Here is a 14,008-nt window from a genome sequence, read left to right as displayed (position 1 = left end):
CGGACAGGACCACTTCAGCTCCCAGACCTCTGAGACACAAATGCCACTGCCTTCCCTCTCTGCCAGGTCTGGCGCTCATCATATGGGGCCTTCTGATGCTGCAGGGCTGAGTCTGCTACAAACTTTCAAATGGATCAGTAAAAGCAAAATGTGTTTACACAGCAATAAGAGGGACAAAAAAAGTATATAGCAAAATGTTAACAACAGCTGAATCCAGACAAAGGATAGTTAAGTACCCAGGTTTTCTCAAAAAGCTAGGAAAATGAGATCACTTTCAGACGCATAACTCTTGATGAGCCTGCAAGCACCCTGCAAAGATAAAGTGTTTCAATTCAGTTAAAGAGAGGTGGTGTCCAGGTGTCACAGCTTTCAGGATATTAAAGGCCATCCCATCTGACTGATTTGATTATTCAGCAATTGTTTGCAGAGCATCTGCCACCCTAAGCGCTGGTGATAATTCAATAACGAAAACACACACTCTTAATCTGGAAACTGACATTATGGGAGGACACGCAAGTCAGCCATTTTGGGTTAAGTAGAATTCTGTGGTGGCGGCTGGCCATCGTGGCACACGGAAAGAAAATCTCAGCCTTCCCTGATAACCAGAAAGACTCCGAAAGAACTAAGATGAGAACATGAGGCCTAGAGGAGACAGAGGGAGCATCAGCCTGGCGGTGAAGACCTGTGTACTACTCACAGAGCTCTGTTTAGGGGCTGTAAGAACCTCAAAAAAAATTGGGGACCACTCCCAATTCAAGAATGACAATCCATTCTCTGTGCTGAAGCTATTAAGTATAGATGGGGAGGGGGGACAGTGAGGTGGAAAGGGGTAAAGGACCCTGTAAACCCACCTCACTGATAGGGACCCATTAAAGAATATTAAGCCTGGAGGCAACGAGATCAGATTTCCATTGACAAAGATCCATCTGGCATCGGAGTGGAAAATAAATTGAAGCAGAGGCAAAACTAATAGTAGGAGGCCACTCAGGAGGCCATAATGGTTAGCATGAGCGAGACAGCGACCTGGATCGCAGCAGTGACAAATGACAGTGCCCTACAGATGGAACCAAGGGCGCTGAGCGAAAAACCAAGGCTGATGAACTTCTGGGCTTCTTCTAGGATGAACTGGCGGGCAGATGGGGAGCTGTGGACTACGGTACTCAGGGGAAGGGCTGGGGGGGCCAGCGGGACACAGTGGTAATGTAAAGGTACTAAGCAGATTTCATCAGGGTCTCCTGAAAGCCAGCACACGATAACCTGAGTAGGTGACAGATGGCAGTCAAGACCAATATTTTCATCATTAACTATAAAATCTTTCATAGGGACGAGGCAGAAGGCAGTTGAGGGCCTCACGTTCTGGTGAGTCTGCATTCCGCGTGGTGTGATGAAAGAGGAGCTGCCTAACAGCTCTGAAGTGCTTTCGGCCATTGATTGGACCGCCATAACTCACCAGCCTTCCTCCTCCTTAATTTGCTTGCTATCCCTCACCAACGTTCCTCCTCCTTTAAGAGGGCTGGAACCACACAATTGTTTCCCTTTCCAGTTCTCTTTTCCATAGAAACTTTTTCTCCTCTGCTTTTTCTACCTCTTCAAGATTCAAGGACAAGTTATATTATTTGTCTGCCCTGGTCCACCAGTGAATAAGCTTTCCTAGATTCTCTCAAGAGAGCGTCTGGGGGTTTAAGTGGTGCAATAGTCTAGGAGCCCCACCCTTTGGGGGGTCACAAAGCTCTGAATTTGAGTCCTCCCTCTGCATGTGCTAGCACATGCCCCTGGGTAAGTAATCTGTGTCTCTCTCTGTTCCTCATTATCCATCCAAAAAATAAAATAAAACAGCTTGTACTTTACAAGTCTGTTGCATTACGACAGAAAATAAATGTGAAGAGAACAGAGCCTGGTAGCCATAGACACGCATCTTGTCTGCCTCTGAAGGCTGTTTCCTGGGATGACAGAGCTAGTACTCAAAAGAGGGCTGTGATTTCGCAGGAGCCATTCTGCCGTAGAAGTTCAGCTGTTTTAATGAACTCTGTTGTTATCATTCCCATTATTGTTGTTACTGCTACCAGGGGCTTGCAGGACCCGTGTCTGCAAGCCCCTGAGCAACACTTGAGCATATCTGTATCATTATTATTTCTGAATCCCTTCATATCTTGGTTGGAGCTTGGGAATTATTTCTTTCTTTGCTGACTGCTGTTTTAGTGAAACAGCCAGATGTCTCTGCAGCTTGTTGTTTCTGGCCACGTACTCTCTTGTAGATACTGACTGTGTTCGGCTCGTACACTATGTCTGTGGAAGTTTTCCTGGTGGAAGAAACAGAAACTGTGTTGTTCTTGAAACACAAAATGAGATACTGAGAGAGAAAAAATAAGAGACAAGTAAGGACTTAAATATCACTCTAGGCCCATAAAAATATGTTACAAACATTTAAAATCATTATAAACTACCTGTTTCCAATATAACAGGGTTTTAGCCAGCATTCTCTAGAGGAACAACACAGATAGAATGAAAGCAGATTAGAAAAGGAACATATTAGATTGGCTTGCCCAATACAGATTGGGTATCCCAGCCAGTGGCTGTCTGCACACTAGAGAGGCTGAGAACCTTTAGCCCTTAAGGCAGGGAAGATGTGTAGGGTACCAGGAGCTGCTTAGCCATGAGGCTAGATGCCTCAGATTCTCAGTCTGGTACTGATGGTCTAGAGGAGTCCTGGAGAGACTTCTGTCAAAATGGGAAGGCTGAAGGAGCTGGTTTCCAATGTTAGCGAAGGTAGCAAAAGCAGTAGCGGTGTAGATGCATTCACCATCAGGAGTGAAGGCAGGCAGGCAAAAACAGCACTGCATCTCCCTCAGACCCCTTTCTGTCTGGATTGCTGGCAAAAGGTGCTGCCATCTGTCAAGGGGAAATCTTCCTTCCCCAGCTATCAACCCTTCCAGGAAATGGCCTCAACCATCACCCAGAGTCTTGCCTTAGTTAAAATCAGATCCACTCAAGTTGACAACCAAAACCAATTATCACAGCTGCTCTGGTAAACTATGACTGAAATAGCATCAGCTCTCCATCTGCCCATAAAGATCAAGTCTATACCATTTTGTTGTATTCTCAGACTAAGAGGGACAACTCCTAGTGTTTGAGACCCCAACTTTTAAAGGCTCTTAAACACTTCTTGATACTATAGAAAAACAAAATGGGCATCCTGACTCTCAGTCAATATCTTACATTTTCTTCAGAAAAAATTTATTCTAGGACTTCTCTCACATCATCCCTGTCACTGTCTATAAAATAGAAGAAAATGTCACTGTCTTTCTCCTAAAGACTGTCACTGGGACATACTGGCGAGACCTCTCCATCCCTCAAAAGTTCCCGGAGGGTTTAGCTCATCAAGACAAGCCTTGGCTGTATGTACATGAGCACATGTCCATGCCCACCATCTTACATGAACAGAAACTCCAGTGTTGGTATTTGAATATTTAATAGGCGATCCCATTAAAAGTTATTTATGCTTAAAATGACCCTATGTTTTCCACAATCCAATTATACTACTTATGAGAACTACATCTATTCTATCATTTTCCTTTTCAAAATGCAAGAACTAATTAATTTGCCTCCTCGAGATATTAATTAAGGTTCAGTTCTGTAACGTGCTATGATACTTTCAAAGTTCTCTCCCGGGGTCCATGTCACGCTAATCCAATGAGACAGGCACTATTGTCTTCACTCTACAGGTGAGGAAAACAAATTTCAGAAGGTTCCCATGATAAAACTAAACTAGAACAGGCTCCTGGCACTGAGACTGTGGTGTCTGCTGTGTGTCACTGGCAGCTCCCATGGCAGCTGAGATCTCACATGCAGACACCCTCCCCACCGCAGCAGACCTGAAGGTGCTTGAATGGGGTGATGGGCCAGATAGAGCGTAAGAGGAATCCGTCTGAGGACTATGCCAGCTCTTCAAACAGGAAGCTAGAGCAAATCCTAGCAGACACATTTAAGGCATCTTGCACACAGGGAACCTGAACTGCATGTATATTGGACGTACCAGCACATCCCACAGAGAAAAACCTACATGAGAACATGTGGGCTTGTCCAGAGGTCAGAGTCTATAGTTGAGGTGCTTGGGGGTCACGGTGAGATTGAAAGATTCTCAGGGGTCATAGAAAAAATAACCTCAGAGTTCGTCAGGCTTAACAGTCCAAGGCAATACAGGCTTGAACAAACATTTCTACAGGAAATTGGTAAAGGTTCTAGTCCCTGAGTCCTGGACCTCAGCAGCCTTTATGTTCCCTCCCTTTTTCTTCTTATCCTCACTTGCCATTCTTAAGCAGCGTCCAACCAAAAGGTCACTTCAGAACTTTGCTTACCCACACGAGCAAACACTTTCCAAGCTCTATTCCCAGGCCTAGATATGCCCCTTTGGCCCTCTAATTTTCAGTACAATGGACCAGATCCATTCCTACCAGCTGGCGGGAAGTGCGGTGGGATGTTTACTCCTTGATGAACCCTCCTGAAAAGAATCAGTGGGACCTGGAAATGCTAAGAGACATAGGAAAGACGTTCTCTGCCAGTGAGGACACTAACAGGAGCATCAAAGCTAAAAGGGATGGAGAGCAGAAAGGAGATAGCCAAGCGGGCACAGAGGCGAGTGTAGGCAACTCATGGAAGGGAAAGATGCTGGCCATCACACTAAGCCTTGGAAGAAAGGCCTGGCCTACTGGACTTGATCCAGTAAACAGCTCCCAAACAGGTCAGGGACAAAACAGCTTATATTAGGAAGATTAACTAGGCTCTACAGTCCCATAGAATAAGAGTATAGAGAACATACCTATGTGTTATTTAAACACACACACACATAGGCATGGGAGGATGGCCGAGTGCCTGGACAGAAGAAGGCATGAAGAAATTCTCCGGCTAGGGTGGTCAGACATACATGGTAGTGGAAAGCAACATTCAATGAAGTGGTTTTCTCACCTGCAATTGCAAACGCAGGCTTAGAGCAGAACCATCAGCCTTGCACCTCTAAGAGGGAGAACCTGTGATTCCTAAAGTGTCTCTGCCAAGCTCCTAGAGAGATTCTTTGGCCTAGACAGCAAAACAAACTGAATAAGGCTCAAATCCTTTCAGTTAGCTTTCCCATACTTATAAATTCCATCAGGTTTTAGAGCAGTGAATCAGTGTGTGGTTCTAGTGCTCGGAGGAAGCTGGACCACGGGCAGGAGCCTCCCCTGGAGAATTCTTCATGGAGGATGCAGAATGAACCCTGAATTTTAGCGCTTAGGTGGCGAGGCATTGAAGACAGACAGGTGGAGTGAGGAGCTGCGACAGTAGATAAAGCACTGTGCCACACTTTTGAGCAGGATGGTGTGGGCACCCTGGATAAATACCTCTGAGAGCCAAACTGTTTCTTAGGCCTGTTCGCTTGGTCCTCTGCGGAAAGCTGTCGACTCCCACTGAAGCTCTGAGAATTTTCCCCTCAGCTCACCCTGTTTGTCTGTGAACACGCGCGCATGTAATTCATTCACACTAAAGCGGAAAGGATGTGTAATCCTTTAGTCAGGAAAGCCCATAAGCCTTTGAGGAGCCTCGCTACTTAGAGAACTCCCTTCCTTCTCCCTGCAGCAGCACAGCACAGGGCATTCATTCCTTTTCTGTTGCTGTAATAAAAGTCAGGCGCCCAAAAGCAACTTAGCGGAAAGGGGGTTTTACTTTGGCTTACGGTTTCAGAGGGATAGAGAGCATCAAGGTGGGGGAAACCACGGCAACACGGGAAGTGGGGCCAGACCATAAAAATCTCAAGGCCAGGTGACATATTTCCTCCGGTAAGGCTCCACCCCCTAACTGTTTCATAATCCTCCCAAACAGCGCCACCAGCTGAGGACCAAGCACTCGATGCTGGCGCCTGTGGGGGTCATTACCCATTCAAGCCACAGCATGTGGAGGGGTCACAAGCCGCCACATCTGTGGCTAAGGAAAGAAAGGTCCGGGGATTCTACGCTGGACCTGGTTCTTGCCTTGCTGTGTGTATCCTGCAACAGTATTTGCATTTAAGCCTGGGGTTTCCTGAAATAGCATCTCGACCGTGTGCTTACCAGAGTAGACTTCAGTAAACCCCTTTTACATTCTTTTCTATACTGCTGCCCCACCTGCTTTCACTTATCATGAGAGCCAAGCATTTCCTGCCCCAGCTCTCAGGCATAGTGGTTCTTCTGCCCCCTGTTACCCCACCTTGCCTCCTGCCTCCTTAGTATCTATCCTCCCCAGTGTGTTACCCAACACTCCCTCCTCCAGGGAGACCAGAAACTCCCTGCGACTTCTTTTCTCCTATAATTTTCCTTTGTGACGTTTCATATAATTTGTAAGTATCTTTTAATCCCATATAGGTTTGTTGACTTACCATCTGACTTTCACACTGGAGTGTAGATCCCAAGTGGGCAAGGACTGTGTCTGTCTAATTGTTCGTGATTCTCTGTAGCACCCAGCACAGAGCCGAGCACATGAGCAAGCTCCTTTATCTGTTCCTATGACCTCTCTATGGATGACTTCCTACAGTTTCCCTAGCAAATAAAAACTGAAGTTTTATGGAGCCCACGGTGTCTTTTACCAACATATATCCACACATTGAGACATGGGTTGTGTTCTCTGGTTGTTCCATGACTTTCTAATCACGTGGCCAGTTGCCCAAAGGCTGAAACTCTTTTGGAACATTTTTGAAATCTCTGTGTACCTACTCTAATAGTGGAGAATGCTATTGGCGCTCAGCAGTTTCTTGATAAATGAGTCTAGGTCATCCTGACAAGCCAGCATTCCCCTTTTGCACGGCAGGAATCTCCACATAACACACGTGGAGATACCTTTGCAGTGAGATCTTTTCCAGCCAGCGCTCCATTTCTGTCTTCTCAGATTACTATTTTCAGTTTCAATAAGAACCAAACAATCTCATCTTGAAAGGAGATTGGATTTATTTTCAATAAGAAGTCTGAATTTGGAGCTTATATTTTTTTTCTCCAGAATATAATAACGGCACAAGTAAAGCCTTACACTACACTTCTCATGTACGAGAGAACAAAGCTTCCAGATAAACTTTCTAGTGAGGTAAAAGTAAGTCTGATAAAACCCAACCTGTTCAGTTTCCCTGGGAGCCTGGAGAGGCCACACAGTAGGACCACTAGTCAAAATGTGTTTCCAGATTCCTGGACTGGGAGGAGACATGAAGGCCAGCAGAAAACTCCTTGGAGACTTCAAGCATAGGCAGGCTGGATACTCACCTCTGCTAACCTCAGGAAACTGTCACTTTTGAATCAGACCCTTTTGTTCCATTCACCAGCGAAGCAGAGCAAAAAGGTCTAAGACAAGGATGCTACCGTTAAGTCCCAAGTGACCATTTACTAAACGGGAATTTCAGCATTCATTCCCTTATTTTAACTGCAGTTTTCCAGTTTGTTGCCTTACTGATAAAGCCTCGGGTTGTTCATTTTCTCAGTATTCTGTCTGTCTGTCTAGATATGAATGCAAGTATGTATGTATGTTTGAATTTTTATGTGCTTAAGAAATTTTTGAAGACAGAACAAATTCTGTGTAATCCCCACAGAATTGATAGTTGATCTTACAGAACAGGCTAGGTTTTAAAAACAGAAAGAAAGAAAGGTAAGTTTTGTGAAAATCAGCTACACCATGAAACCTGCCGATGTTGGTGTGCTATCTCTTTGTTGCTTAATCGCTGGTCTCCATTTTGACAACCGCTGACATGCACCTTCTCTCTGCTTTCAGGCTGTGGCAGTCCTGAAGGTTGATGGAGGGCCATGCTCTTCAAACAGCAGGTGTGGCTGAGACAGAAGCTCCTGGTGCTGGGAAGCCTTGCTGTTGGGAGCCTGCTGTATCTAGTTGCCAGAGTTGGGAGCTTGGATAGGTAGGTGGTTAAATACATGCTTTCTACTCATGCAACCTTCTGTATCTCCTGATGTGAGCTTCCTTGGGCTATAACTTTGAGTTAATCCATTTTTTTTTTGTCCCTCAAGACTTCCAAGAAAAAACACTTTTCTGTGCTGTTGATTTTGATTCATTAAGACCTTAAAGGTACAAGTTCCACACAGCTCAAACCAAGATGCTTCATTCAAATTAATCTGTATTCTGGGAGCACTAACACTCATGCTTAGAGAAGTCATAAAGATAGGCACATAACAAATAAATAAATGATACCATCACTGACTAGAACCCAGTATGGCCTGTGTGTGCCTGGTGCTGACCGTCAGCCATGACGGCACAGTGGTGATCGGACTATGTCTCTTCATTTTGAAATTTATGAGTGGACAATTATGTATGCACCAGTAAAGAAGCTCATCAAGCTTGCAGTCCCCTGCCCTGGAAGGATGGCTACGGGCATGGATTTTTTAACTATGTTAATTAACTCTGGCGTTCGGGTACCCAACAAGGATGCTGTCACACAGAATGATTTCCCAGAAGGCATTGGAAAATCCATAGAGAGGAAATTACAGCGTTAGGGGTTGGCTCTTAATAGGCAAACTGTTGAGAGGTGCCGGGCCTGCTGGAGTCCCCACCATGACAGTTGTGTGTCCCTGAGATGTTCCTTAAGGGTTCTACAGCCAGGGTGACAGGGAAATATTGAGAGCTTAGTTTCTGAAATAAAGAAGCTGCTATCCTCCCCTCCCCCTTTGAATTAATTCTTGTAGTGAAAGACTGGATTCTTTGTCCCATTCGGTTCCCAAAATCAACAAAAAAACACATCCACATTTTTAAATGGAAACAGTTCTGTTTTCTTCTCAATATCCTGTCGTTCCAGTGTTGTGAAGCAATACAACAATGGTCCTTACTTTCCTTCAGCCAGTGTCCAGCTTAACTGATAAGCATTAACCCCCTTTTGATGCTTTCCCATCAAAAATTCCTTCTACTTTGTAATTGTGGCAGATCTAACTGCGAGCTTATCACTCGGTGCTGGCATTCCAGTGTTTATTCTTGACGTGCCATTTAATAGTGAAAAGCCTTGAGACAACAACATCTGACCTATGTCTATAACAGAACTTCAATATGAAGTCTTCCCAACATCATTAGTTGCCGATCATTGACATTTTATTGAGTAATTGGTGTTATAGCTATGAACACATTTATCAATCGGCTAGTAGTGGTTTTCCTCTCAACTCTTTAGTGGGATGGCTTGTGTAAGAAATTCCATCATCTGGTGGCCTTTCCCACAGTACATTGCTTAAGATTTTAAATACATTTTGTCTGAAAATGTCACGTGCTTCTTCAGGCTTTACCCTTATTAGTAACTGGAGACTGCTTTCTGGGAAAAAGCCTGAGTTACTTCCCTTGTGTCTCTTCCAGTATTAAATTCTGCTTTGGGTCTGGCAGCCTTAGAACTGCTCTTCAAGAAGCAGGGGAGTGAGATATTTTCTCCTATCTTTACCTGTTCTTTTTACTGGGGGCTTCCATAAAGCAACTGTCTTTATAGGGTTTGATCTTCCAGGGTAGGAAGCAGAAAGAAGAGGCAAGTTCAGAAAGAAGGCGGCCCTTTCCAGATAGAAGGAGTTCCAGTCCTGCTTAGTTACTCCTGGAGATGTCCTTGTCAACATTTTCACCCAGGGTTGAACAAGAGAATTAAATCTTACAGAATAATATTTGAGAGATGATTGCTTCAGTGTTCACAGAAACATTACTAGCATCATTCTACATACCTAGGAGACATGTCTGTCAGTGAATATCTCAGAGAAATAGTGCCAGCTTTATAGATAGAGCCCAAGAAGGACAAAAAGGCTAATTTATACTATCCTCAAAGGTGCTACAATAAAAAAACACTTTTAACCATGTATCTGTTGACAACTTTGTAGCATTCAATTAGAACCCTAGAATAACAATTCCAATGAATTTATAAATTCACATTTTCCTAAAACATCAACTGTTGTCCTGGTTCGTTTGATTTTTTTTTTCAATGATACAAGATTAACTCAATTGGGAAAAGGGGCTCTCTACTGAGAAAATAGCTCCATCAGATTGGCCTGTAAACAAGCCTGTAGTGTAGTTTTTGATTGATGTGGAGGGCCCAGTACATTATGGACAGTGCCACCCTTGAGCAGTTCATCCTAAGAAAAGCAGACTAAACAAGCCAGTAAGTTGCTTTCCTCCAGGGCTTTTGCCTTAGTTTCTGCCACCATGTTCCTGTCTTGGGTTCCCACCCTGATTTCCTTCCATGATGGACTGTGGTATGGGAATGAAAGCTGAAATAAATCCTTTCCTCCCTAAGACTGGCCTTGGCCATAGGTATTTTATCACAGTGAAAGGAACCCTAGCCAAATCAGTGATGAGCCCTCTTTTCACAATGGATTTCCATTGCTTGTTTTCAACTTTCTGAAATGAATGTGAGTTGTTTCAAGAATCATAGAATAAATATTAGAAAAAACTAACACATTTTTATTTTTCTTAAAGATTATGATATAGGCCTAGATAAACAGAGCAAACACAACACCATTCCCCTAAGTTACACACAATTGGTTTAACATGGCTTAAAGATGCAATGGGACCTCTTGGGAAAGCAAGAGACAGCTTCATTGCCATAGAGAAGGAGAGAGACTCCAAGTTACTGCAGTCATTAGAAAACTTCATCTAGAAGAAATAATTTAATAGCCATTTTGATTAGTATTATCCCCTTTGACCAATAAGCCTAAAATGACTTCCTAAATCAACCTAGTTGACTTTTAATTAGAGTGAATTTCAACTTATCATCAGATTATATATAAAAGTACACACAATTTTCTAACCATATGTAGAGGTCATGCTAAAGTAGTCATTTTGTTCTATTGTTATTGTGGCTATTACTACATTTTTCTCAGAAAAATATAGAGTTGTTTATCATTCCTGGTTCTATCCATTGCATTCCTTATCTTATAAACTCTAGTTCCTGAATTAAATTGCTTGGGATGAAAATTTGGGATTTCTGGACCCATCAAAGTCTTTCTTTCAGATTTCTGGTTGCAGGAGTGGTGGATCATACACAGAACAGTGATGCTTGGGATTGTTTGTACAATCATCAAGATGGATGCAGAAACTTGACCTTTTTAGATAGACATGGGAAGAGAGTCAGAAGTAGAGCCCTCCTCTGCCTATCCCCAAGGATGAGGGGCAGAAATTCTCACAGAATGAAAGACTGGAGTTCTGCACAATGGTGATGCAAAAAGCCAATCACAGGGATCGGAGCCCCCTCTCCAACTGTATCTCAAGGATGCTAAGGGGCCATGTGAATGGCGCTAGGCTGCCAAAGGAGAAGAACAAAAGAAAGAAACAATTCCACACGACGCCTGAAATAAATGGCCCCCCTCTTTGCCCTTCAGCGTCTTAGCTGAAGATTATAATCTTCTGCCTTCCCAATTTCTGAATGATTTTTAACTGGTGAGCTGTTAAAAAGCTATTAGTATGGCTGGTGTCACTTGTCTATCTTGTACTGTGAGCATAAGTACACGCCGTAGTCAATTAAGTGCTTGGTGAATAAAATTTTTAAGGAGCACTAATAAAAAAATCCCATCAATTATGTGTGCTCCACTGAACACAGAGTTGCTTAACATAAAATTTCCTAAACATATGTTCATAATGGATCGCAGCAGCCTGGGACCCAGTGGCTTTATTTATGCATGTAGAATCTCAGTCTGGGCACAGATGCAGAACAATGAGAAGTTAAGTGGGAATCAGTTTCTAACAGTATCTCTCTTTGGCTTGCAGGCTCCAGCCCATTTGCCCTGTTGAAAACCGATTGGGTGGCGCCCACAGTCAGGCTGAGTTCCCACTGCGGGCCATGCAGTTTAAGAGAGGTCTTCTGCATGAGTTCCGCAAGGGCAACTCTTCCAAGGAGCAGGTTCGCCTCCATGACCTGGTCCAGCAGCTCCCCAAAGCCATCATCATTGGGGTACGGAAAGGGGGCACTAGGGCCCTGCTAGAGATGTTGAACCTCCATCCTGCCGTGGTCAAAGCTTCTCAAGAGATCCACTTCTTTGACAACGATGAGAACTATGCCAAGGGCATTGAGTGGTACAGGAAAAAAATGCCTTTTTCCTACCCTCAGCAAATCACAATTGAAAAGAGCCCGGCCTATTTCATCACAGAAGAGGTTCCGGAAAGGATTTACAAAATGAACTCATCCATCAAGCTGTTGATCATTGTCAGGGAGCCGACCACACGAGCGATTTCTGATTACACTCAGGTGCTAGAGGGGAAAGAGAGGAAGAACAAAACCTACTATAAGTTCGAGAAGCTAGCCATAGACCCTAATACCTGCGAGGTGAACACGAAATATAAGGCGGTTAGGACCAGCATCTACACGAAACATCTGGAGCGCTGGCTGAAGTACTTTCCGATTGAACAGTTCCACGTCGTGGATGGAGACCGTCTCATCACCGAGCCTCTGCCGGAACTGCAGCTCGTGGAGAAGTTCTTGAACCTTCCTCCGAGGATAAGTCAGTACAATTTATATTTCAACGCTACCAGAGGGTTTTACTGTTTGCGATTTAACATTATCTTTAATAAGTGCCTGGCGGGCAGCAAGGGGCGCATCCATCCAGAGGTAGACCCCTCCGTTGTTACCAAATTGCGCAAGTTCTTTCATCCCTTTAATCAAAAATTTTACCAGATCACCGGGAGGACATTGAACTGGCCCTAGAACAATCCATCACACAACACCGTGTGTTGTCCCCTGGAGATATGTGGCGTCTCCTCTAGATTAAAATACGCACTTTCCCATACTCAGCTACCCAGTTCCTTTCTCCATGAATACTTGTACATATGCGGTGTGTGACCAAATGCAAGATCAATTCTTTTTCTACTGAAAATTTACAAAAGAGTGAACACTAAATTGCTGCCTGCAGAGCTGCACCTTTGAAGCTATTTACAAAAGAAGAGTAGAGGTGGTGGGACTGGGGGAAAGTGACTTCAGATGATCTCGAGTTAGTCTTCCTTGGATTCAGAACTTGTCACCCGCCATTTTCATAGATTTAAGCCAAAAGATGAATGTGTGAAAATGTACCAATGGCTACGAAGCATCAGGAAGTAGAGGATTCAGTTTTCTGGGTTTTTCGGGTTTTGTTTTGTTTTCTTGGTTTTTGTTTCTTGTTTGGTTGTCCTACAGTGAAGCTGGCTCTTTAACACAGATACCGGATTGGTGCCATAAAAACAAGAATATGCTTTTTTTTTGTTATTTAAAAGAATGTCTTATCTCATAAAATTGACGTTGTTCCAAAGTTCCTGTGGTGATTTTGCACTATTGTTTCCTTGTATGGACCATGGTGTCATTTGTAGCATGTCAATCGCGTGCTGGAGAGTCAAGTCCTTTTCCTTCCGTGTCTATGTCAACACAGAGAAATGTCCTGTACATACTGTAAATGTTGTAAATATCAGTTTCACACTAAGTAATTCTATTTTGTAAACTGAATATGGCTATTTAATTTATTGTGAAAATTAAATTTATTGTGGTATTTAAAAATGGAATGGATTAAAATTACACTATGTGCAACTTTTCTTAAAAACTCCTTTTACTGTGTGCGCCCCCTCTCTCTCTGTTTCTCTTTTTCTCTTTTTCTTTGTGTGTGTGTGTGTGTGTGAGAGAGAGAGAGAGAGAGAGAGAGAGAGAGAGAGAGAGAGAGAGGGCTGCGCATGCATGGTGTGCCCTCTGCTGGCCTCCAGCGCAGAAGCTGTGTCCTTAAGAGGGACCATGAAGTCATTAACTTTGCCCCTAGATTTCCAATCCCCTGTGAAAGTGTACTTAAAAATAGAGGTTGCAAACACTTTAAAAATATCTCAGTCTTCTGGAAATCAAGGAAGAAGAGCCACCTTAGAGAACTCCGGTGCTGCTCTGACCCCAAGTGTGTACATAGACTCCACATGCTGCTGTGCCAGAAAGAAAAGAGGCCCAATACAAAAGAATCATGATTATCTTTGAAGTTCCCATCACAGTCGGACCAGGAAATAAAATAATAGTAGAACACATGTCTGGTCTCTGTACTGAGAGCTGCTGGTGCTGCAG

General features: G+C 43.7%; 1 protein-coding gene across 3 annotated transcripts in view; it reads left to right on the top strand.

Annotated features, from left to right (window-relative positions):
• Hs3st5 (heparan sulfate-glucosamine 3-sulfotransferase 5) overlaps positions 1 to 13,449 on the top strand; it is a 264,834-nt gene extending 251,385 nt beyond the window's left edge. For 2 of the 3 annotated variants that reach the window (XM_050138000.1, XM_050138001.1), the window contains 2 exons: positions 7,759 to 7,897; positions 11,716 to 13,394. In XM_050138000.1, the coding sequence (XP_049993957.1) occupies positions 7,791 to 7,897; positions 11,716 to 12,649 (1,041 nt within the window). In that variant the 5' untranslated portion in view covers positions 7,759 to 7,790 and the 3' untranslated portion in view covers positions 12,650 to 13,394. Of the gene's footprint in view, positions 1 to 7,758; positions 7,898 to 11,715 lie in introns of all 3 variants that reach the window. The other variant, XM_050138002.1, reaches the window with a different exon arrangement.
• Positions 13,450 to 14,008: the final 559 nt, after the last annotated feature.

The sequence above is a fragment of the Alexandromys fortis genome, unplaced genomic scaffold (genome assembly GCF_014885135.2).
Source record: "Alexandromys fortis isolate MF-2015 unplaced genomic scaffold, M_Fortis_MF-2015_v1.1 scaffold_14, whole genome shotgun sequence".
Classification (NCBI taxonomy): domain Eukaryota; kingdom Metazoa; phylum Chordata; class Mammalia; order Rodentia; family Cricetidae; genus Alexandromys; species Alexandromys fortis.
This window is presented reverse-complemented; position numbering and strand designations above follow the sequence as displayed.